This window comes from Larus michahellis, chromosome 6 (genome assembly GCF_964199755.1).
Source record: "Larus michahellis chromosome 6, bLarMic1.1, whole genome shotgun sequence".
NCBI classification, from domain to species: domain Eukaryota; kingdom Metazoa; phylum Chordata; class Aves; order Charadriiformes; family Laridae; genus Larus; species Larus michahellis.
The window spans coordinates 65,954,012-65,980,266 of NC_133901.1; the positions used below are offsets into that span (position 1 = coordinate 65,954,012).

General features: G+C 39.6%; 2 protein-coding genes across 3 annotated transcripts in view; one reads left to right on the forward strand and one right to left on the reverse strand.

The window, feature by feature from the left end:
* The window catches only part of SLC18A2 (solute carrier family 18 member A2), a 32,845-nt gene extending 24,164 nt beyond the window's left edge, over window positions 1-8,681 (forward strand). For both annotated transcript variants that reach the window (XM_074592202.1, XM_074592201.1), the window contains exons 11-16: window positions 1,697-1,775; window positions 2,024-2,075; window positions 2,538-2,601; window positions 3,662-3,781; window positions 4,347-4,480; window positions 7,054-8,681. In XM_074592202.1, the coding sequence (XP_074448303.1) occupies window positions 1,697-1,775; window positions 2,024-2,075; window positions 2,538-2,601; window positions 3,662-3,781; window positions 4,347-4,480; window positions 7,054-7,164 (560 nt within the window). In that variant the 3' untranslated portion in view covers window positions 7,165-8,681. The remainder of the gene's footprint in view (window positions 1-1,696; window positions 1,776-2,023; window positions 2,076-2,537; window positions 2,602-3,661; window positions 3,782-4,346; window positions 4,481-7,053) is intronic.
* Window positions 8,682-10,674: 1,993 nt separating this feature from the next.
* Window positions 10,675-26,255, reverse strand: part of PDZD8 (PDZ domain containing 8) — a 65,056-nt gene continuing 49,475 nt past the window's right edge. Inside the window, exons 4-5 of the mRNA XM_074591881.1 lie at window positions 15,919-16,081; window positions 10,675-15,346 (exon numbers count right to left, since the gene is read on the reverse strand). Of these exons, the coding sequence (XP_074447982.1) occupies window positions 13,143-15,346; window positions 15,919-16,081 (2,367 nt within the window). The 3' untranslated portion in view covers window positions 10,675-13,142. The remainder of the gene's footprint in view (window positions 15,347-15,918; window positions 16,082-26,255) is intronic.

Below are 26,255 nucleotides of genomic sequence, written 5' to 3' on the forward strand. Positions count from 1 at the left end.
TACGGCTGTCGAGGTCTGCTGTATGTGACCGTTTGGTATAAACAGGTAGCTCCAAGCAGTACTGAAGTAGCTGCGGTTACACAGGTGAAAATATTTCCCCAGCATCACTGTTGTAACCCACAAGGATTTTAACCGCAGGATATTGCTGTGCTGAAAATTACCTCTCCTTTTTTTTTTTTTTTTCTTTATTTTTCTTATGAATATCAGAGAGATAGGAAGGAAGATGGATAGGCAGGAAATGAGAAAATCTCTGTTGTCTTGGTGAAAGATGAGGAGCATATACACTGAAAGGAAATGGCTCGATCGTGTACCGTCATGTCACAGCTGCTGTCTAAATCTGAATTACCTGATTCAACAGTGACCAAATGGGAGGCTCCTCGTGGCATGCGCTGATTTGTCAAGCTTCCCCAGTTTTGTCAGGTTTCCCACTTTTATTTCCCTTAAATTTTCCATAAAACTTAACAGGAACAACAGAAGAATACTGCGTTATTTCTTCCAGGACACGCGAACCCTTGAACACCGTTGCACGAGGGTCCGGCATTGGGCACGGCCGCCCCCTTCTTCTGCCTCTCGGATATTTTTCATACAAGCTCTTCTCCTCGAGGGCAGCCCCTGCTCTCGCGCACGCCCGCGGCATCCTCCCTGGTGCTCTGCAGGCAATGGCACACCGCTCTCCGTCAGCGTTTCTCCCTTTGACACTTCCCCCCCGCCCCGTCTGGGTCCTGCCCCTGCGCCTTCCCTGCAGGGAGAGGATGAATCCTCACGTACGGGCTGTAATTGGCTTTTAGACCAGAGATAATTCCGGCCGCTGCTCGCAGCCGGCATCTACTCCAGATCCGGCCGCTGCTGTGGAAACCTCAGGACGAGAAAAAAAAATTGCTGGTCCCAACAGTATGTTTTTCCGAGTGGATGTGGGGGAGATGGGAGAATCCGGGCACCCTTCCATCAGGGCTGGAAGGGCTTTACAGGGGCGCCCTCATCTGCAAATTGTTACAGATAATTATTTTTTTAAACTTATACCAATAACTGATTGTTTTCAAATTAACTTTTACTGTAAATACATTGGCTAAGTCATTTCAAAACCACGTTTTTCAGGTTTTTTTCACCTTTACGTTACTGATAAAGGCTTGGCTTTGGTCGCCGCTTGACCAAGGAGTGTATCATGGCATTACAAACTCGCCTTAACACGAGGGCTCCCGGCGTTCAGAGCCGGGGGGGGGACCGTGACCTGCAAAGCCACAGCAGTAACCCTGCTGGCCGCTCCTCCAGGGAGGGATTCGCCCACCCCTGGCCGCTCTGGGCTTGCTGCATGTGCTGAGCATATGCTCCGTAAGCCATGCAACCAAGAAAGACTTGCTTTCCTTGACCGAAGCTTATTGTAGTTAGATATCAACTTTTTGCTCTTTGTTGTTCTGTCGCCTCTCCCATACCGCTGCCTGTAGCTGATGCTGAAAAAAAACTCTTTTCAAAGACATCACATCGCTCCCGCATTTCATAGATGATATCCTTAGATTTCATGAAAAGGCTGCAATAAACCGGATATTTGATATTTTTTTTTTTTTTTTTTTTTGGAGGCTATGCACAAAGACTCTGTTAGATGCGTTCGAACCAAAATTGCAGTGTCTGGAATTTATTAGTTTCTTCTAGCACTTCAGTAAAATCATTGCTGATAAAACATCTCATTCATATTTTTCAGGCGTTGCGTTTCTCCCAGCTAGTATCTCTTATCTCATTGGGACTAATCTTTTCGGAATACTTGCGCACAAAATGGGAAGGTACGCTTAATTTAAAAATACTAATAATCTGCCAGTCTGTTCATGTACCGTTTCCAGTGTTTCCCAGGGCGGTTTATTGATGATGGAAATTATTAAAGTTTGTTCTATAGTAGCAAAATCACTTTTTTTTGAGCGTGTTGCTGCTTTGATTGTGTAACTGAGCGGTTCAGGCGTGACTCTGAAACGTTCAAGATCAGCTCTAAAGTCTCTGCATCGCCGATCTCTGAGGGATGTTTCTTCTTTGGTAGGTGGCTTTGTGCTTTACTCGGGATGCTAATCGTGGGAATAAGCATTTTGTGCGTAAGTAGGAGATCACGTTAACTTTCAAACCGTCTAAATGTTCGCGTGTTCATCTTCAAATATGTGCTTTCCCCATGAGATTTTGCTGAAGTTTCCTCTTTATGATGCGTTATTAAACAATGTGCAGTTAATAGGTTCCAGATCAGAGTTTTGAGAGCTTTCAAATTGCAGTGCTTCAATTACTTTAAGGAAGAATGGCTCTGAGAGGAGGAGGATGATTTTTTTATTTTTTTTTTTTGAGCTGTCACTCAAAAGTTTATTCTTGCTCATAACATTAAGCATGCCAGTGGTTTAAAGGCACAGTTGTCTGAAACAGGAGCCCAGAACAAGGATCAAATTCTAACTTGCACATCGGTACCAAGCGTGCCGTAACTATTCTGAGAATTTATCCTAGAAATAGAAAACGAACCTCATTAGCATGTGCAACGTGACTTAATGAACTGCCTGAAATTTCCTTTATAGGTACCGTTTGCTAAAAACATTTACGGGCTCATAGCACCAAACTTTGGAGTTGGATTTGCCATTGGTAAGAAAAACTACAATGACTTCCTGCAGTCTGTTGGTTATGTAAAAACGATTTTATATGAAGTTACGTGGAAAATCAGTTTTGTTGCCATTCTGGCCTGGCAGTAGTGAGGCCTGAGCCGCGGCCCAAACTGGTAGGTAAGGCAAGAAGGATTAAAGGAGGGTGCTCAAGGCAGTTTGAACCGGGCTCCTGTGAGATGAGCTGGATTCTGAAGACCGCCCAGAATTGCTCATTCGACCTAAACCAATCTTTCAAACTGTCCGTGAATTTATACCTTGTTTTCAGAAATAAAGCGATGCGCTGCCCAAAACCCACTTCCTACAAAAGTTTCTATTTAAGTTCTTTTCCGCACCAGTGGTATGTGTGAACTTTGCTTGTGCTGGGCCACGCGGTCAGGCCGGAGTGGTGGCCGTGGCTTGGGTTTTAGCACTTGGCTGGTCAGCAAATGTTCTGGGGCTTCTTCACGCACGAGGGATGTGTAGTTGGGGGGAAAAAAGTTACAGCACGACTCCAAATACGCAGCATCTCAGCAGGTTTCTTTCAGCTGTCTTGTGCCGTATCTTGCTAGCGATGAAAGTGGGGATCAAAAGGCTTGTTAAAACCACTGTAATAATTTTGATTGACTGGAAGCTAATGCAGTCTTTTAGGTCTACAGTAAGTGCAAGCTCGCACAAAATAACTTTCCCCACAATGAAAGGTACTTGGCTGGTAACGTGAGGTACGAGCCTGTGCACAGACAGCTGCTCTGTGATGTGCTTTCTCTCTTGCCCTCCGGCAAGTGTCACGTGTACACATCCATGGATGTCCATGCCTGAGCTCAGACACTGTAAAGATCATAAAAACATGGATAACAGTTCTTGAAGAACAAGATAATGCAGATTTTGAAAAATTTAAACTTATTTAAGAATAAGCATCCTTTTAGCTGCATCCGTTTTGCATCCTGTTTTAGCACGTAGTTGGCCAAGGCGTTAAAAGAAAAAAAAAAAAAAACAAAAAAAAAAAACCCAACACCCAAGTCAGTAGCATTTTCCTGAAATATGTTTTCCTCCCTCCTGACCAGGAATGGTGGACTCCTCCATGATGCCAATTATGGGCTACCTCGTAGATCTGCGTCACGTGTCGGTCTATGGCAGCGTGTACGCAATAGCTGATGTTGCCTTTTGCATGGGCTTCGCCATAGGTAAGTCCAGCCTTTTCCTGCCTGTAACGCCGAGTTAAGAAAAGAGAATATGCTACGGTGGTAGGTGTGAATCCCACGAGCATTTTCAGGCTTTATGAGCAGGGGTTGGTATTTTCTACAAGAAATCAAAGCAGAGGGAATTATGTTTGGCATCTGTTCCCTGCCTGTGCCGCGATGCCGTGCTCAGCTTCGTTAGCTCTAAGAGGCTTGAAAGTGTCAGGCACTGAACACAAATAGGGTATCCCCAGGAAGGAGGCCTTGGAACACTTTAAATTGACACCACAGCTGTGCTCCGAATAGTCTGCGAGGGGAATAACTCCCTGCTGACCCCCTGCCTCCTGGAGTGCGTGATACAGACGCCTCTAGGAGCATCCCCGATTTCTTCAGTGAACGGGGAGTACGGAGCCAGGAAAGGTTCATGTTGTAATTACAAACATGTCTTTACATTCCTCAAATCAATTTGTAAGGCAGGATTTTTTTGTATATAAAATTACTGTGGGTTAAAGTGACTGCTGCAAATTCTGCGTCTGAGCGATCTTCAGAAAAGGGTTTTTATTTATACAAGGTCCCTCTGCTGGCGGTGCCATTGCAAAGGCCATTGGATTTCCATGGCTCATGACAATTATAGGGATCGTGGATATCCTCTTCGCTCCCCTGTGCTTTTTCCTTCGAAGTCCACCTGCCAAAGAGGAGAAAATGGTAAGCATAACATGGTTTCTTTCTTTTGGTTTTGTGTTTTGGTTTGGTTTGGTTTTCCCCAGTGAAACAAACGATAACTTATTCCTGCATCTTCGCCTCGAACTTCCCCAAAATTGGACCCGCACAGTTTATTTCACCCTCATGCGTCATCTTTGGAATGAACTCCCCCTTCTCTTTGTGTCCAAGGTGTATTTAAAAAAAAAACAAACAAAAAAACCAAACCTTTTTATTAGTTACATGTTACAAAGTCATAAAATTGATTATCATGAAACAAGGTCCAGCAGACATTCATCTGCAACAGCACACGCTGTGGTGGAGTCAGTATAAAAGGCATTTTTGTTTTCCTTGAAGTGCCAGAACTGTATTGACCAATTCTCTTTTATTCCTTCACGTGCCTCAACCTGGATTTTTTTTCCATGGTTCTCTACAGTGTATTTTGCATCATCTTTTTTGCCTCCGCCTTCCTCCGTACAGATCACAAATTAGCAGCGTCTTTTACCCTATCTGTACCACGGGTCTTACCCTAACTCGTTTTTGAAACAACTTTGCCAATGACTTAATTTTCTAGAGCAGCCAGTGCTCCCCAGCCCCTCTATGGTGCGTAAGGTGAAGGATGCTCGGCCAAGCCCGCAATCTCGCCCAGTCCCCTGGGACTCGCAGTGGTACCCAGGGATGAGTCTCAGAGCAGGCGAATGCGTTCCGATACATCCCTAAAACAGCAAGGTGATGGGAATAATGAAGGAATTACAGGGCAGTGCAGTCAGTAGGCAGTGCAAGCCCTCTTGTGATTCCAGGACTGGGAAAATCCTGAAAAACAACCACCGATCTTTGCGGCAATGTCCGTCACCAGCGGCTCATGCTGAACAAAGTTGACTCGGGCCCAAAATGTGGTTGCTAGTCATTTATTTGGGTGAAAAGAAAATGGAATTTTGCATGCTCGTGGTCTTGCTACACAGAGCCGCGTCTCTGCAAGGCAGGAGCAGGACCTGGTGCACAGGCTACTCCCGCTTTGTACTGGCACAAGCGGAAAAGCCGGAAGGATGAATCTTGCTGAAAGAGCGGCATATGTGAGGCCAGAGACCTTTCGTTTTGCACGTATTTGGACTGCAGAATCCCAGAGATTCCAGCTAATCCCTGCTTATGACCTTTGCAGACTGCACTGATTGTGGTTTTAATTATCTTTTTTTTTTCTTTTTTTTTTTTTTTTACACACTCAATAAGGCTGAGGAACAGAAAAGTTAAACATGGATGGGGGGGAAAGAAAAAAGAGCTGCTGTTGTTTGCTAGAGATACGAAGTTTGTTGTGTGCTTCCCTGGTCAGTGACAGGATTTCACGTGTAACGTGGTAATTGCCGAAGGGGCAGTGTCTCTCCCCAAGCCCCTTTCATGCTTTCTGCCCCCCCCAACATACCTGTAAATGCAAAGTGACTCCTGGTCCCAAAGTGGCAGTGGAGGGATGTGCCCTTACTTTGGGGCAGTGGGGGGATGTGCCCTTACTTTGGGGCTTGAAAAGAGTCAAAAGGAGGGTCCCTACTTTGTGCTCTTTGTGCAATTAATTAAAAACCAAACTTAATCACGCTCAAGGTGAAATAAGTTCCACAACTCCTCCAAGTACAGACTCCGATGGTCCCAGGAGAAATCCATCACGAAGGCTGTAATAGTGTGGTCGGCCCCTTGTAGCTTGCCCTGGATAACCCCTTGTAGCTTGCCGTGGGTGTACAGTCGCAGCGTTTGGCCCACCGCTCCCAGCAGAGCCCGGCTCTGCCCGTCTGGAGCTCCACAGAAAGAGGTGGGAAAAGCAAAGCCAGTAAGGGAGGCTCAGCTCGAGGCAGCAGGACCGGTCCAGCTCATTCATCCAGCTTCGAATAGATGATTAAATAGAGGCGAGGTAAATTACTCTAACCGGAGAGCAGGCAGATGTATTTCAGTTTAACACATGGGCTGAAATACTGGCTGCAGTAAGGTAATAGAAATTGGCTGGTGATATCTATATGGCCAAGGTACCACCTTCACCTCACCCAGACCTATGGGCTTGGTTTAGAATCATAGATTCATTTAAGTTGGAAGGGACCTTTAAGATCATCGAGTCCAACCATCAACCTAACCCTGCCAAGTCCACCACTGAACCACGTCCTCAGCGCTATGTCTACCTGTCTTTTAAATACCTCCAGGGATGGTGACTCCACCACTTCCCTGGGCAGCCTGTTCCAACGCTTGATAGCCCTTTCAGTGAAGAAATTTTGCCTAATAATATCTAATTGATGAAGAAATTTTGTCTAATATCCAATCTAAACCACCCTTGGTGGAACTTGAGGCCGTTTCCTCTTTCCTATCGCTTGATACTTGGGGGAAGAGCCCGGCCCCCACCTGGCTACAACCTCCTTTCAGGTAGTTGTAGAGGGCAATAAGGTCTAATTGCCATCAGTTTGGGCTCTGCTTTGAGGGAGGACGGGTGAAGCCCTGAATGGTGGCTGCAGCCCGATGTGGGGGTGGGGGTGGTGGAGCCACACGCAGAGGCTGAGCTGAAATGCCTCATTCATGTGAATATTAATTCACACTCTGTTTTCTTTCAGGCGATACTCATGGATCACAACTGCCCTGTTAAAACAAAAATGTACACCCAGAACAACATCCAGTCCTACCCCATAGGTGACGAAGAAGAAGAATACGAAAGTGACGAATAACATTGAAAGCCATAGAACATGTTTTGGTGTACAAAACGCAGTGTTTCATGTGAAACGGCTCATCTAGAAATAGGTTTCAGTTGCACTGTACATTTAATAGTGAAACGGTCAAACCCAACCAAAGGTATACTATTCATCGCCCATGGTTATCAAGCAGACTGCAAACCCCCTTAGAAGGAGGGGAAAAGCTTTTCTAGAGGATTTGTATAGTGTTAATCTTTATTTTGTGTATTTAATTTTATTGAATATTACACTATATTTTTGATTAAGTGTGTAGTACAAATCTGTATAAACATGTGAATTTAAAATATTTGCGTTTGTTTTAACGTCAACTCATTGACCCCATGTTTCATATTTTGTTTGGAGTCATGAGTTACCGGTAAGAGCTTGGGAATTTCTTATCTAATTGAAAGGAAAAGAAAAAAAAAGAAAAAGCAAAGCTCAAAGAAAACTTAACCCAATTGACCTCCTCCTGCCCTGTACCCGGCCAGGTGCATCCACAGGAGCTGGAATTCAGAGTGTGGACATCACTACAAGGGGTTTTTTTTTTTTCAACAACTTCAGATCATGTATTAGTAAAATAAAGGCACATCTTTTTTTGTTAGTAAAATAAAAGGCACATGGAATGTTGGGGAAAACAGTATTTTAAGCAGCTGAGTGCATAGCTATTAGTCAGTAGTATTTAACGAAGTTTTCGCTAACCAGGTGTGCAACATGAAGGCCCCAACAACACCCCCCCTGCCCCCGGTGAACAAGTTAGGTATGAATGTGCCCTTCCCTTTCCCTTAAAGGGAATAAGAACGTCATAAAGATACTTTTCATATTTCTAGCTTTTGAATCTTTTAATTTTAACGTATCTCAACTTTATTTTAGATGCATCTTAGGTGACTGGTTAAGAAAAGCTGCGGTATCACAGTATTTAATCTCCGCAGGAACTGAGAGTAAGAGGATAAGCAGTTCAAACAAAAAAAACCTTATTTCATGTGATGTGCACGCTCATCTAGAAACTCAATATATATTTATTTTTCAAAAAAATGAAGTTAAAATATCAACTTTGCTAACAACAATAAAAAAAACCCGACCCATTTGTTGCCAATCTCTCTTACCATTTGGGGGCACAGCCTAAGACAGGAAAAGCACCGTATTTGGCAGCCCCTTCCTGCACTGGGAGAAATCTGACTTTTAAAGAAAGCATTTTAAAACAATCCCAACATCCGTATCAACCATGGTGTACCTTTTCATTTGTCAAATTAAAAATCTTTACGTGCCTTCTTCCATGTAATTGCAGATGGTTTATGTACTACAGCATAGATACTATGTTTACATCTAGTTTTGTAAAGTGTATAGACTATGGTCAGAAAATATGAAAGACATAGTGGATCAAAGTTCGAGTATTGCTTTGTCAATAATTATGCATTCAGACCGCATTAAAATAAAGTTATCTGAAAGAAGTTCATCATCTATTGTAATAAGGTAAAAATAATAATAAAAAAAAAAAGAATTCCCCCCTCTCCCGATTTGCCTTATGCATTGTGGTTTACTGCATACCAGGGGGGGAAATAACCCAACAAATATTTCAGATGGTGAGAAAGCAACTCCTCATTTCTAGTCCATTTGTAACTCAGGACAAACATGTTCACTCCGGGTCATAAATACACGCGACTTGTTTAAGTAACAGCAATAGCTTCCAAAAATCAAGTCTGTCCTGGGGCTGCTGGTCTGAGATTTAACTCTCGGGAAATAGGTAAGACCAAAACGTGCCAGGGACTCACTCCCCTGTATGTTCTTTAAATAAGGGCGAAGATTCTGAGAAAACATTGTAAGAGGTTTAAATGGTGTGAAAGGCCAAGCTATATGGTCCTATGGTTGATTTGAAAAATGCACTTCCGGGTCTTTATATTGGTGTTATCTTCTATTTCATTCTTTTGAGCACATGGCAGATGGAGATGCTCCCCTCAAAGCTGAGAGCTGGCTGGAGACAGACACTAATACAGCAAATCCCAAGATTCCGTCTACTACTGACGACTTCCCTGCCACTGAATAAGGGACGATTCTGCATATCGAGGACTATTTACATTAGATTCAGACTTTAATGCTGTAGATCATTCGGACACTTGAAATTTTGCCCCCAGAGAAGTTATTTTACATAGCTTCACCAAACTCTGCTAATCATCAAAGTGTTACTCTCAACGATATTTGAAACTGATATACCTATGGTAGAATTCTAAATTATCACACAACATATTCATTTGCCAGCTGATTAACCAAAGTATTGCTTAAATTCCCAAGTGCAGAAGCAATGCGAACATAGTAACTTATATTTTAAAAAAGCAATAAAAAAGGCAGCATAGGAAGGCTTATTTCATGGCTTGTTTTTTTGGAGCACATCAAAATTAAGGAAGAGAGCTCACGTTAATCTGCAATAAAACCAGTACGAGGAGGAGACCCAAGGACAGATGAATCGATCACATTCCTCTTCTGCAGACAGAGCCAGGTTTCTACAGGGGCTTTACAAACCAGCATCTCACCCCAGTTAGCTCAGCAGACCCCCAGAAGACCCCCCAGCTCAGCCTGGCTCCTCCAGGCTCTTGCTCCACCCCTGGTCCATCAGAAGTTTGAAGATAACAACTAAAAGCCGCACAGACACCCACGTTTGGTCTCTCTATGCAACCCTTCCCCCCCAAAAAAACCACCCCAGACAGCTAGCAGTTGTTCCACATTTTGCATTTTTGGAGGAATAAGTAATCAAACACAAACTTTTTTTGCTGACAGTCAGAAAGTAACTTTAGTCACAGAAAATACACAAAAGCCCATTCTGTCCTGGAATAATTTGGGTTCTTACATATTTTGTATATTTTTATCTGTGTTACTTTAAGTGTGATGAAGTCACTTCATTCATCTGCTCCCACTGCTTAGTCCTCCCCTATAGCTGTGAACTTCCATGCTCGTTTTATTTCAAATTTGAGGGGAAAAAAACGCCCAAGGCTAAGGAATTATAAGGAACAACCGATTAGACAACAAGTAAGGATTTGTTTAGTTATCCATTAATATTTTCTGAAGGCCAGGACAAGTCAGAAGACACTTTCTTGGACAGTTTTTTTCCCCCTATGTAACTCTGGCAGTAGTCACTATTGCCAATAATTGAATTATAAATGAAAGTATTATTTGTGCAGCGCTTGGAGGTCTTAAAAAAAAAAAAAACAACAACAAACAAACCACCAAACCAAACCCAACCCACAAATGTCCTTAGCATTTTAGAAGATTCTCTCGCTACACAAGAATCACCCTTTTGAAAGAACTCTGTGTCTACTGTTAAACTGTGTAGAATAAAAATAAATGCATATGCAAACAGAAAGAATGCATAGAAGCCCAATTAGCCCAGCAATCAGCAGTTCTAGTTAATGCAAAATGTTTTCTCCCAAAGATCTGTCCTTTAAGTAGTGGTTTCGGATGATAAACTACTGCAATACAAATGTTTTAAAAAAAAAATATTAACACAATGCAAAGAGGTTGATAATTTAGCAAAACTATTTTATTAAAGCTTATTCTCATGATAAAATAATAGCCAACAAAATCATATTAGGCAGATCTTCTGCAAATGTGTGTAGCTGCCACCTATTCGGATATCATTAAGTCAAGATATTCTTGTTTTCTGTGGTATTCTTTATTTTCAGCTATTTACAGTCAAGCATGAAGCAAAGATTACATCAGGAATGTAGTATTACAATTTTCCCGTCGAGATTCACCGTTTATTGTAATTAATGCCAGATAGGAATTTACGTTTTCTTTCTTATCACTAAAATACAACTATTTTGGCCTTTTCCCATTCAGTATATTTAAAAATATTGCACTACATTTAATTTATCTCTTACAATCATCATTAGCAATACTATACGAGGAAAACTATATCCAGCTTTTCTTACCCACTGTATTACACAAGTCAATTTAAAACCTTGAATGCATCTTTTTATTTTATTTTTTTTTTTAAATTGGTATTTGCATTGTTTTCACAGCTCCTTCATGTGTACCAGGGTTTAAATGAAGTACTTGGATATATTTGAAAACCTCTATAGTAGGCCATAAGAGCAAACACTGATGGAGATTGAACGCAGATCACCACCAATGGTAAGCCACTGAGAAAATGGAGTGGGGAAGTCTTAATATGCATCTCAAGCAAATACAGGTTAAATAACTTTTAGTCAATAAGGGAAGCTAATTTTGTGCGATTATTTGCTGAAGCTTAATTTCAGACGTGTGTCACATGCCTATTTTAGCATGGATAGTGTTTTCCATACATCAACTAAGTAAGTATCAACTGCCCAGAACTCACAACAAAGTGCAAGTAGTTGCATGAGTGGAAGTAACCGTTTTGTTTAGAAGTACAAGTATGCTCCTCCATCTGCGAAAACCATTGCTTCTTCGTTTTGCCCATCACAAAATAAACCGAGAAGCAAACTTAATGGAGAGGTAACATTACAGACTGCCTGAAAATTTAAATGAGGTTTTGTTTTGTTTTGTTTTTCTTCTACCATCTTAGATTCAACTCCATTTCCACAAAGGCATTTTTTGTTTTCTACTACCAGTGATAATGACAGCAGTACCTAACACAGTACCTAAAGTAAAGATGATATTCTATACATTTCTATACACGGAAGATGAAACAAAGACATGTTTACAGGAAAGAAGAACAACGGCCTTAGCCAGGTGATGCTAAAATCCACAGTTTACACATAGCACAAGACCGGATAGTTCTTTTCAAAAGCCGCTGGCTGAAATTCTTCCTCATCTCTACTGGACGCACGTATTTTGACTCAAATAAAACATGTTATATACAGTATACGACATTTTTCTGACAAAGGTGATCCTTCTGCTCAGACTGGCTCTTGTCCGAGAAGCTGAATGCAATTTACCACTATATGATTACTCAAAAGTGTTGAGAGAAGATATTTATCTATTTTGTAAAGTATTTTGTACCTTAAGCTTTCTGAAATGATAAGATAAAGTCTGCAGCAAAATACATTTTAAAGTTACTTAAACCATCATTACATGCTTTTTCCATAGAATGCAATGAAACCTCCAACTCTTGTGAAGAACCATTTTTCCTTATCAGGTTATCAGATAATACAACACCACTTAAACATATAATTTTGTCTGGAAGGCAGCCGGCCTCTTATCCCAAAAAAATTCCCAATTAGATTGTTATGAAATACTGGTATGTACTTTGATATCTAGTATTATTCAATCAGGACACAATAGCCCAAATTTCTAAAGAGGATTTTTTTTTAGCATAGCATTACTATATTTCATGTTAATTACTAACAATGAAAAGTTCTTGTCTGTAACAAAAAGATGGAAAACAAATGATACGCGATGTTAACTTTAGTAAGTATTAATAATGGACAAAATGAAAGACGTTTCGTTTGCTTCCATGATATGTTTGGCAAGAAATACACAACTACCTAGAAGACGTACAATAACCGTGATCGACGTTTTAAAGCCTGGTCCCTCAGTGACTTCTGTGTCAGTCATCAGCTCAGGCATGCAACAAGCTTGTAATTTTTTTTTCACCATACAATGGAAACGAAACATTTTGAAAATCCTGCCAGTTTCCTGTTGAAAACACCAGCTCAAAACCAAAAATAGTTGGGGGGGGGGGGGGGGGCAAGTAATGCATTAAGGACACCACACACGTTAATGTGAAATGGTAAGGTTACATAATTAGAAAAAATAAAAATAAGTTATTAAAAATAAATTTCCAATATAAACCCCAAAATGTAGTTTTGACCAGCCAGTTTAACAACATGACGGTGCTGTAGCTGGAGAAGAACCATTATTAGCTGTACTCTTACACAGGCAAATAACTGTGGAGAAGCAGGACGTGTGCATTAAACCAGTGTCTCAATTTAATTTGTGTATGTTTGTAATTAAGTGCAAAGTATTCTTTTAGTCCATTCCTTCAAACGCTAACTATGTAAGTATCAGTCTTCTGACTCAGGTGGCTCGACTGGTTCTGCCGATATGATGTTGAATGTTGGCGCCTCCATCAGACTGACATCTTCGTTCTCCATTTCTTCTGCTATATTGGGTTCCTCTGACTCTTTAGTCACTCTTTTGGACTGTCGCTCTACTGACATGTTCTCCAAAGACTCTATATCCTCAATGCCTGCTCTGTAGTGAATCATCAGCAGTGTAAGGGCCTGCAGTCTTTCGCCTGACTTAGCCAGCGCAGCAGAAATCAAGGCTTTTTTCCTTGCATCGGTCGTCTCTTTTTCTTCTTTAACAAGTGAATTATTATTTTCCAGCTCCTGGTCTATTTCATTCTGCAGCTTATCCAACATAAATTCTAATTTCTGAAAACGCTCCTCTGTGGGTAAACTTCTGTAGAGATCGCGTCCAATTTCTTTAACGGCAATGAAGACACTGTCATCTAGACCACCCTCCTTTCGGACCAGCTTTATCCCACTACCAGCTGCACGTTTTGAAGGACTGCTTGGCCCACTGATTTCAGTATCGCTGCTTTCGTTATCAGAAGTGTTTGGTGTGTGCTTTGGCGAAGGTTCTACCACCTCTGTTCCTTGGTCAGAAAGGCGAGCTTTGGGGACTTGACGAAGGTTTAACAAACGGGTGCTTGTATTGATGATATGCCGGGTCAGACCTGTAGTTCTGTTAACAGATTTAGATTCTGAATCAACACGAGAGGGCGTAGCTTGGGGAGCTTCCTGTCCTTCTACTCTGCAACTTCCCACAGTTCGATCGAGTCGCTTTTCGGCTCCTACACAAAAGGGTGTCTCAGTTAGACATTTTTCTTGACATTTTTTATGGCAAACGTAAGCACAGAGCATGCACTGGGAAGCTGCTTTAGTCCATACTTTCTTTTTGCAGTAATCACACCAAGTTGGATTCTGAAACTGAGTATCTTGAAAGTTATGCTTGTTCTCTGTAAGAACTTGTCCCAAATAAGGATCCTCTTTCTGAACTGCACGAGCTTCTTCTTCCAAGGGACACTCCCTTTCTTTCTCCAGGATAAAGTTTGAATCATCTATTTCACCATCATTTAAATATTTGAAGTGTAAAGTTACATCGCCATAACAAAATTTTTCATTGAATCCCTTATGGGTTGTCAAATTACGCAATGCTGTTCTAGTGACTGCTGCTTTAGGTGTAGGAGCATCCAGTTTAAATGTTCTAATATATTGCATTGAGGATGTAGCTAAACAATCTAAAGCAATTTCTTCAAGTTTTATGCTTGCATATCCTAAGCAGATAAAACCACCTGCTTTGAAAGGGTCCCTGCACCACAGTGCAACATTAAGGTACTTATGGTATTCTTCTACTTCAAACAGACAGGAAGATGTTCTTGTCCTTGGCCATCGGCCTTGCCGGGTTTTATAAGGAATTTCTGGCGATTCCCACGTTTGATGATCATCTCCACTATCTTTGTAACTACGTGCATTTTCTGTAAGTCCATCTTTTAACGTTTCTTGTTTTGGTGCTGTTATTACTTTTGATACTGTTGGGTCTTCTATTTGATCACTATTCTTCTGTACATTCACCTTCTCTGTACATTTATCTTCATTATTTGTTGGTGGAGGTGGCCTCTCTGGTTTTTCAGAAGATACACCTCCACTTTCTGGCAGATTTTGAGTTTCATTAGTAAGCAAAATGGGCTTACTTTGTGGCCTAGGCGGCACAGGGGGCTTAGTACTGGATCCTTGTGATTGTTTACCTGATGGCTGTGACGCATCTGCACTCTCGACAGGTTTGGATGTTGCCGCTTTAGCTCCGTCTTTTTGTTGTTGTGTTTTTGATGTTGTCTGATAACTTCCTAAGTGTAGTTTTCGATTCAGAATTGGAGATATAGTTCCAAGTGGTTTAGCAGCAAGTATTACTACTGAACGTTTGGGACTCAGAGTTGCTGGCAGGTCTTCTTTTTGGTCAGGTGATTCACAAGCTAAGTCCTCAAATTCTGAATCAAAATCTCTGTTATCAACATCAGCTGATAAACTAGCCTGGTCATCTTCTGGCTGTGTCAAGAATGCAGAGTCTTCCAATTGTCCAAATCCATCCTGCAGTGCCGAACCATGCTGATTATACCCAACCGGCCTTTCATAAAAGACTAAAACTCTGTCGCCAGCCTGTCTGATAAGCTTCAACACTTGGACAGTTGATGTGATTTTAACACCTATTAAAAAAAAGACAAAAACATTAAATTTGAAAGTGGCCAAAAATAGCCGAAAAATACATTTAGAACTTTAATGATGGTAATAATAGTGTCGCTCACTAACAGAGGAAGTTAATTATGACAGAACAGCTGAACTGAAATGTTAACAGTTGGATCCTTTTTATTTTATTCATACAAATATATTACTTCAGGAGATGAAAAACAACACTAACATACAGTCCAGTTTGCTGTTTGTTATTGCTATATTCTTAAAGAGCAAACTTGGTTTTACGTGCTAATGTTTTTAACCTTTGCTATTAGCCTTATTGTAAGCTTGGACTTCTCAGATGCAGGCATTTAACAAAGGATTAAGGGAATGATAACTGTATGTGGCCATAAATACACAAACGTTCATTTTTATTATGAGCACCAGGCATAGCTGCTGTAATTGTCAAGAAAGGCAGCCTAGTTGAACTGTATGCAAAAATGTCCTTCCAGTTTGCAAGATGACACTTATTAATTTAAAAGCTGACACACGATGATCTTTAAGGTCCCTTCCAACTCTAACCCTTCTATGAGTCTCTATTACTCACTGCCAATTGCTAGAAGTCTGTCTCCCCTCTGTAGGTCAGCAGCGGCAGCAGGTGAGTTTGGAGTCACGGTTTCAATAACAACATGTCCTGCATCTTCCTCCTTGGACTGCACAAGGCGGAGCGTGAGCCCAACACTTTGCAGGTTCCCTTTCACTAGTTCTGCCTAGAGAGAAAGAAGTTAAGAGTACGTTGATTAAACTGCAAGGATGCAAGGATTCACAGTTACTAATGTCTTTGTATAAACTAAAATTATAACAAGTGATATTATGAAAAGAGTTACATTAGGACATCCGTTGACTTCACTAAGCAGCTTATCACATAACGGATTCACTATCTGCCAATCCAGCCTACTCTGGGAGAAAGATGGAACCAAAGGTCACCAGATCTGAAGAAGCAAATATGTCAAAACTAGAAAGCGGTGCAAGGAATTGTCAGCAAAATATACATATATGAATAAACGTGTGTACATCTGTTCAACAGTTTATAGACAAGTAACAACAGCACTGAGCTAACCTGCGCAAATACAAGTCAGCAGGAATGGCAATACGAGGCTCATCTTCACGAAGAGGCCCAGCCCTAACAAAGCTACAACAAAACACAACCTCATCATCCTTTTTATTGGGAAGAAGTTTTATCATAAGGAGCACTGTACCATCAGTCTCAGTATCACTTTGAATACACTGTATGTATCTTATAAAACCTGCTAGCGTAAGTAGCTCTTCACTCGTTTATACAAAAGGTGTTTGGAGTGAGAAAACCATTATGTATTTGCACATTGATAAAGTATATTTAGAACAAATCTAACTTAAGATTAGCCTAAAAGCCTTCGTCAAAAACCTCAGACCCCTTTCCTCAGATTTATCTTGCAACATAAATACAAGGTAAAATTTAACTCTATAATCTCAAATATTTTCTTCGTAAGAAAAGTTACAATCTCCGTGGCAGAGTTCCACCCCACGCTTATACACAGATTTCTTATAAATTTGCAAGTCTCTATTAAGGAATATACCTAGGTAGTGACCGACTGTTTACACATCTCGGTGTCTAAGATCTTTGGCAACGTTTTTCTTAAAGATTGTTAATGAATTTAAAAATACATTTATTTTTTTTCCCCCTAAAGCACATTCCTTCTGGACTGTTTCAAGTGACTGCCTACGGTCATTCATACAAAGTATATTCTGTCTGTTTGAAAGGGGAGCTCATAGTCCATGTTTCAGTTCCAAGGACAGAAATTTAATTTCCTTTTTTGATTCCCAAGAACAGAGAGACAGATACTGTTTGTAGAAAACCTCCGTAGGAAATCTTGTATTTGGCTTCAATTTACTGACTTTAGGTAGACAGACTTCTCCCCCGTCCTGCATTTACTTTGTTGTTATTCAATTGTCTGTGTTTGAGCTGTCTGGACTTGAGCCTCGTCTTTTGAGGATGTGTTCGTTTGCTTAGTTCTGTACAATGGCTTTCCACAGATGAAGCGGATTACTTAACTTCAGTCCATGACTCTGCCCTTGGCTGCACGGCTCTCGCTCCTTTCCTATGATCTTAACAGCCCCACATCTTAGCTTTTTGTTAGTTGTTGTTCAGTTTTTTTTAACTAGAAATGCTACACTAATTAACAGTTTGCTTAAGAACAGGATTGAGTTTGAAGAAGTAGACTTGCATGAACCTTTTAAGCTTTGCCATTAACTCTCCGTATTTCCCACAGTGATTTAAAGATAATATTTTCCTCTTCAACTTTGTTAACATGTCTACTGTAAATACCCAGTAACATATGCAAGAATAACAAGATTCAATGTAAGCTTAATTGCAGTTCCAGGATTCAGGGATCTTCTATAATGGAAACAAGTAAATAGTTGTGTACAGAAACAACTATGGTAGTGGTTTTGGGTTTGTTTTTCTAGTTTTGTTTTAATTAAGGTCACATTCCCATTAAGACCAAAGAAACTCTGCTACTTAATTAAATAAAAAAAATAATAAACTCTGAACTGTTACAAAGAAAAAGTATTAGAAACACTTGTGGAAGAAAACAGAAACTTTTTTAAAGGAAAAGACTTAGTCTTTAAATTAAGAATTAGTGGCTTTAAGTTAGCAATTCACAAGTGTTTCATGTGCTGTGTGGAAACAACGTGAACAATTACTACAATTTCAAAACAATCCTAGTTGTATATTTTAACTGTCAAAACCACAAATGACATGAATTTGCTATGGCAGCATACAAACCTGCAACAGAAACCCCTCCAAAAATCGCTCCCCTATGCTATATGGCTCTGCCTATTACTATTAAGCAACAAGGAGGGCGTTATTTCTGGAATTTGCCACAGAGTTTAAGTATTCACATCTCAATTTTCCTATAATGGTTCCTTTGAAAGTCTTGCTCTAAGTGATTACGGTTGGAAAAAGATTTCCAAATCCTTGTTTGACTAGATAACGAACCTAGCATAATGAAGATCAGAAAGTGAACTCCCACTTAAGGAACACGAATGTTACAAATAACTGAAAATCAAACTATAACCACTTTTTCCCCCCTTAATTTTTGCTAGTCCACTGAAGTAGAAAGCCCGAGTTTCAGGAAAGAAATGGATCCTTAGAGTGGTGGAGAGAAAAAAAAACACCATCACAAACCAGGATGATTTTCCACTTAACACTAAGTTATTCTGGTCATTAAAGTACAGCCCTTCAGGGATACATCTATTTTGATGATACACAGTTTCTTCTCAGATCTTATACAAGTTCTGGATCTTAAGGCCCAGAACTGAAGTTAATTAATATGACAAGTCATTTTAAAGCCATGACTCATACAAGACTGAGAGTCTTAGTTTTGCATCAGCAGAAGTGTTGCTGTAAGTCTGCAATATGAGGTTAACACTTGTGCAATCGGTCTTTAAATAGATAAAAAAAAAATCCAACCACTGAAAGAGGCTGGCCATTGTAAAACTTTCACAGGAGTTACCTCATGCAAACCTACTTTTCTTTACAGTCAGGTATTTTTTTATCCATTCAAAGAGTGGCACAAAGAAGCAATAACATTTCTAAAGACCTGCTCTTCAGAGATCAAGGAGCCTTATTTGAGAGTGTCAGAAGGAAAACAGGAGCTGGTTCTGTAACATCCAGCATTTTGAAGAAAGGCAGCAATGACCTCTCACCACTGTTCGCGCTTGTGATCATGGCAGAGTGCATGATGAGCAAGATAGGGGAAAAGGGCATAATGGGAAAGTAAAAAGGAAAAAAAAAAGTTACCAAAAGATCTTTCTTAGAGTTTGTCAGTACAGACGCTCGTCCTCTTGAGCTTCCTTTGAATCCAAGGACTTCTTTGAGCAGATCTCAATAGTGGATGATTTAACAGGGCAAATATTCCCTACTGTAAAGCACTAGAAACCTCTGAGGTGATTCCCAGCACTTCACCCTTCCCTCCTCCCCCAGGGCGAGACCACATAAAAGAAACGAGGGACAGCTGGGACCGAAGACACTTAGGTATCTCTGAACATTTGGCTCCCATGCAGGGACACCGACCGCAGATATACCGCACGTATGACTCACTGATGGCGAGGAGACTTCCAATATTCTAGCAGTATCTGATGGAAAGCTGTTTTTGGAAGGAGAGCGCCTTTGAACATAACAAGCGAAGTTCATCTCAACTTTTTATTAACTTTGGCACAGTCACAAACTTTCTCACGAAATAAACTGGTTTTATTTATCAACCCAAACCAGATGAATAGTTTCCTTGATTTTTCTTTTTGGCAACTCCAAGTTCCACCAAGTAATACCCCAATATCTCAGGCTAGCTGCAGTGCTGGTGAACACTGTTTCAAGCTCTCAAACACCGCCCCCCCCCCCCCCCAAGTACACTCACAAAACCAAGCATCTTCGTACACCCAGCACAGCTACTTTATGCCTTTCTGCCTCTCTCTCTCAAATTAAAACTTGATAATAAATGTGAAAAGTCAAAGATCTACGGGAACATGAAAAGTCAGCTGAATGACACAGAGGTTAGAAGAAAACTGCTGATAATGAAAGGACTTTTATTATCAAGGAAGCTTGCTGCAAGGGAGAAAAATTAACAGCTGTGAACAGGAGAAAGGGAAATTTTAGCACACCAGCTATACCATATTAAAGCAAGTTTATTTTAATTTGATCTAATTAATAGCTCTGTTCTACTAGTTCCTGCAAACCTTAGTAGTTACTTAAATAAGGAACAAGACAAAGCAGATAATGCTACACGCTTGTCAGTGAAAGGCATACATTCAGAGTAATTTATGTTGAAAGAGAGCTAAACTATGTCACAGAACTTAGAAAATGTACTTTTTTTAAAAAAAATGTAAGCGACCCCCCTGACTATTTATGAAATACATGTTGAGATTAAGATGCAACAGAACAGGAATGACCATCTTGGGGAAAAAAAATGAAAAGAAGTAATTTCCTTAGTGATTTATTATTCAAGGAAAAAAAACAAGGAGAGGACACAAGATGTTCATTCAGTTTAAAATTAATAAAACATTTTGATGTGAGGCCTGACTTTTACAGAGCAAAGTCTATAAGCATTGATTTCACAATACAGGCTTTAGTTCATTTATACACATCGGTGTGTGAGCCACTGCAGCGCGTAACCCCACCAATACTTTCAGTTCGATATTGGAAATACACTCTGGAAATACAATGCAGCAGAAAATTATGTTGTGTCGCAGCCTTTCCTTACCTCAGCCTTGTCGTTCTGAAAGCCTAGGAAATGTTGGACATCAATGAAAATCAGTTTTTCCAACGTGTTTGACATACTGATACTGAACTCCACAGCTACACAGTGATCATTCGGAAGTTTATAGCTTGCTAATACAATTTAAATGGCCAAATATTTTGGAAAGTACCAATACAGGATGCAGTTTTAATCTTCACACGCTTCATTGAATTATCAGTCTGAAAGAATTTGCCAATGCAAAGGTATGATAAACAAACATCCCTCTTATAGACAACAGACAAATTGTGATGCCAAAACTACCTGCAAAGTTAGGTTTATTTTTTTAATAGAGATGAGAATGTCATCGGTAATACTACAGTCTCATAACTACAATGAAGTTACCATTAGATATAGCACTTCCATTCAGACTTTCTAAGACATAATAAACAACGTCCATCGATAAATATGCAGATTACAACATCTGGAAAAGGATGTACTTACTAGTAGTGCAAAATCATTCAACTAAACTTCAAAAACTATTAGATGCATACAAAAATAAAAAGTCACAAAATTAAGCCAGAGCATGATAATTAGAGCATAAGACTTGTGCTTTTAAACCAAATTACTCCTTTTCAGCAATTAAAAAGTAAATTGTTTTTTTGAAAGCTTAATTTTACTCTGTAATGAATATTCCATATTTGCTTAACTATTTGTAAGCATTAACTTAATAAAGCTTTATTAGAATTTAGTAAGCTTGTCACATTCTTTTGAATAAATGCTAAGAAAAGCTTCATCAACCAAGCACATATAAGAAATCTTATTTCATTAACTTTACATCAACTAAAGAATAATATTTTTACAAATACTTCTTATTCCCTATCAGTGGTACGTAACATGCGGTATGTATCACAAACTGACACCATGCCAGTGCTGTACTGTAGCTAAAAACCTTATTTTTTTCCAGCCCATCAGAGTTATTACAGTGGATCTTAGATATTCTTGTAAGGTATGGCCTAATGTGCTTTGGGGAAAAAGAAGAGATAACGTCTATGAAAGTGCCTGCAAAGCATTACATTCTCCTAGACAACCCTGCACGCTAAGAGGAAAGGAAGGAATATTTCATGTCAAAAGAAACCCCCACACATTAAAGTACGAAACTAGGAAGCAGTTCCTTCTATTCTGAAGACTTAGATATTTGTATTATTAAAAAAAGGGGGTTGGCATATATCTTTAAAGTACGGACTTTAACATTATTACTTTTTTCAACCCTATTATTGAATGCAGTCATATATAACCCGCACAGTGAAGCGACTGCTAGATTATTTATACATGCTAGAGGAGACAGTGAAAGGAAACAGGTATCCCCAATCTCACGATACTCTCCTTAGTAACACTAGACTCAAAGGAAAAAAAAAAAAAGAGGAGTTTTTTATTTTAATGTTCTGAGAGGATTTCCATCTACGCTTTAAAGGAGTAAGTGCTTTTTGTGAGACGGCCCTGAAGCCCAAACCCATGGGGCCAGAGTAGCACATGCCTTTTCCATCCTGTTCCCCAGCCCTCCTGTCCATGCGGCAGGATAACCCCAATTTTGCACAGATAAGCATCTGAAGTAGACCTTGATCAAGGAGCCCATGATGACAGAAACCCTTTAATTTCCCAGGCATAGAGACAACTCCCAACAACAGAAAGAGAAGAAAGTTTTCTGAACATCTGAGAGTTAGCCGTGTTCTTGGAATGCTTAAGTAGTTCAATAGTCAATAAAATATGTACTGATTACCAATTATAAACTGTGTTCACTATTATGTATTACATGTATATGTAAGTGTATTGATACGTATGTACACCCACTCAGGCACACAGAAAGCCATTAAAAATATGGTTCATAAACTTGCTAATGAGGCCGGGATTCCTAAGAAACTCCCTGGTTAGAATGCATTCAGATATACTGCAAAACCAGATCCAGACCCAAAAAGAATAAACCCAGGAACTGGCTACCTAAAACTGTACATGTATTACACGTACAATCTTTCATCTTTCTATTTCTTCTAGCAGGCTCAGATGTTTAAAAACATACCAACAGAAATAATTAGAAGATTTTTAAAAGAATCAAAATAAAAAGTTACATTAGTATTTATACAATAACTAGACTGTACAGTGTGACAAATAATGAAAAGAAAGGGAAATCTCTATAATAAAATTAATTCTAAGCATAAAATTGAGTCCTTAATATGTATTTACTTCTGCCCTAGAAAAAGACATGAATTACAAATTAGAAAAAGGTTGAAAGTAATTTAGTACAAAAGACTACGTACTGGCTACTTAAAACAGCAGTCTACTTCAGAGCTAGAAGCCACACTGTATTCTAAGAAACCAACACATACTAGGAAATACAAAGTTGGAAGTTAGTTTACTGATTTGTGGATTTTTTCAAGTAGTCCACAAAATGTGTTTCCTAGGATTGTTTGAATAAAAATATAAAAAAACCCAATATGTTGTTCCTGTTCCAAAACCCGTACCAAGTCTTCTACGACAGTAATTAAAATACTATTTCTAGCTATGTGATGCTTCCTCCACACCAAAGCAGCATACACCTTTAATGCCAGATGTGGTTGAAATTTTTTCATGTATTTCACCCTATTCCCAGGTTTACATTGATTCAGTTAAATTTCAAACATGGTGATTTGATTTTCCCCAATTTCTTTTTATATCTTGCCAAAACATATTAGACAAGTATGTTGAATTAATGTGCACTAGATCTATTAGAACGGTGAGTAGTGTGAGGGGTTTTGTTGCTTTTTCAAAATAGCCTAACTTAAAAATATGTCTAAACATTTAAAAAAAAAATATGTATCTGAATAAAGCTTTCGGTAAGAAATTTAAAGGGGAATATATCTGTTCCTTATGACAAAAATTCCTTTGTCAAACAGCAATCACGAAGGGCCAGATTATTGTTCTTGCACAATTCATTTTACAGTACAGAACTGAGCAACTGCCAAAGACAATTCTTCTGTTCGTTTTGCTTAGAAGTTTGCTAAAGCCATTAAAAACTTAACATGCAAACACAAAATAAGTTTGGAAAAGCTAATAACAGCAGAATGAGCTTTCACCATAAGTGGATACCACCAATAAAACTTCATGGCAAAGAGAACTGAGTTACAGGGAATATAAAAATACGAAAGTTTTATCAGAAATCTGCCTCCACAGGGATATCACTGGATTTCTTTAGGGACATAACTACATTTTCTTAATCCATCCTATACCACTTAGTTTGATAGTTAAACCATCCCTTGCCTCTACCCAGTGTTCATTGCAGTGTTTGCAGTGGGTTTCTGGACCAGGCTTATCCTTCAGATTTTAGACTATTTTAATTACTTGCTTTTTGCTTTACCTGGTGTTCTGCTTTCCTCCGCTGCAGCTCTTCCTCTGCTCCGAAAACCCATGACTCTAGAGAGGTTTTTCTGTACCCACATAGCTGTCCTTGGCAGACATCCACTTGCCTAATCTGTCATCCATTTAAAAAGTCAACCTTTTACACTCATCACCTTTCACACCAAAACACTCGGAACAATACAGTCTGTCTTAAAAACAGTCTTCGCCAGTAAAACAAAGGAATCGGGCCCACACTCAGAATCATCTTGAAAAGGAATGTTCACACCATTTTTCTGGTACAAATATTTGCAATATCAGAAAGTATGTTCTTTGACTTATTTAGTTTTATTCAATACTGCCAGTTTTTGCAATTACTGCATTTATTTTTATATATATTTGCCTTCTGTATCATATCAGCTGAAAATGCTTGCTGACTGGAGTACACTTAACCAACTGAAACACCAATTACTAACTGGCAAGTTGGGTAGCGATGACACTAGCAATGACTCCTACTGTACACAGCTTTATGGGACTGGCTATACCTTTGTGCCTTTCTGGGTGTCACGGAAGAGATACTAAAATCATCAGCTTGTGGACTCTTCTTGTTGCCTTGAAAGAAATTTTATAATATTGCCCACTCCTAACGCAATGGTTCATTCATCATCACAAGTAACACGGGCGTTCATCCATCATCACAAGTAACTCAGCAAGTTTAGCGTGAGTGCCACGGACTTCTCAAAGGGAGCTCCGACCACTGATCAAAGCTGAGGAATTACACAGCCATTTCAAAAGGTACAGGTTAAGGTCAAACACTAGCAAATAAGGCATTCAGAGAGAAGTTAAGAAAGAAACACTGGAGTCCTAATAGCACTGGACCTTTTAAAGGCTTTTTTTAAGTTGTGAAAAATCTCAGCTCCAGAAAAAGATTATTTTTTTAAATTGTGGTTATTATTCTCCCACTCAGCAGACGACGCACATGACCTACACACCACTTTCCCATTTCTTCTCCCCTTCGCTAAGAGCAATAAAAAGCAAAACCAACCAAAATCCCCCTCAAACACACACATGAAACACCTTTGCCTTCAAAAGACTTGTGACATTTACTGGCATCTGGAAACGGCCAGTAAGTAATCAGTTCTTAGGCTCTCCTGTGGCTAACACACAGAACTGTACACCCCGACTTTAAAGGCGTTAGTCTGTATTCTGCTGTCAAAGCAGTCGGCACAAGACGAATTAGCCCACTCTGGGTTTGGTGTTGAGACAGCACTAAAGCTTAGTCCAGATAAGCTGGTACTGCTGACTTACATCAGGTATATCAATATTCTAGTGCTGCACTGCAGTGCGGACCCACCTTCAGTTGCTTTGAGAGTGTCGGTTTTTTACTATTCTCCACTGTTTTTAATCTCTTCTTGACCATTTCAAGAATCTTTAAGCATAACATAGGATTTTATCCAAGCTATACTGAAAGCAGGTTTTAAGGGACAGAATTTCCCATGAATGGATGTCACATTTCACCCAACCCAATTAATAAAATAAAAAAGTGTTAATAAAGAAAAAAGAAAAATCGTGGTGCACACTTTCTATTTAAACAATCAAATGGCATTATTAATGAAAAAGTCTGTACAGCAAATGTGTCACAGAACACTCAGGTTTACAAGCAATGGAGTCACGATCTCTGCTTTCTTAGCAAGGTTTGGAATAGGCACTGGCTTTGCTTTTTGTGGCACATTAGCAACAACAGATTTTTAATGACAGTAAAACAGTGGAAAAAAAAAAAGAGAAAGTGGGACGTTGGACCTTTTGCTGTGAATTTTTCCAGCTATGTGAATTAGGTCTGAGCATGGGAAGACACAACTATCGCAGACGAAGGCTGCAGTTTTCATGGTTTGGTTTTTGTTGGTTTTGAGGTGGGTTTTTTTCATTTGCTTAGTTTTACTTTTAGGAAGATGCTAATTTATGGATAAATTTCTTGAGACTTTTTTACTAGTCTTCTTATACAGCAAGCTAGTGGGCCTCATTGATTTCTGTTATACACGATACCTTATTAAAAAATGCAAGTTACAAAATATAACAGTAATTTCATTCTGCAGTAAGTTACATATTGGACCAAGTTCATATTTAACATAATAATTCATTAAAGCCACAATACTGCAAACATTCCACACATGTCTAACTTCATCATCATGTGAAATCAATGTGACAATTGATGGTAGCAGAGTTAAGCATCTGCATGTCTGTCCCATGAGCACTAAAAACATTTGACATCAGCAAGATGCAGAATAGGCTAGTTACTGAACAAAAT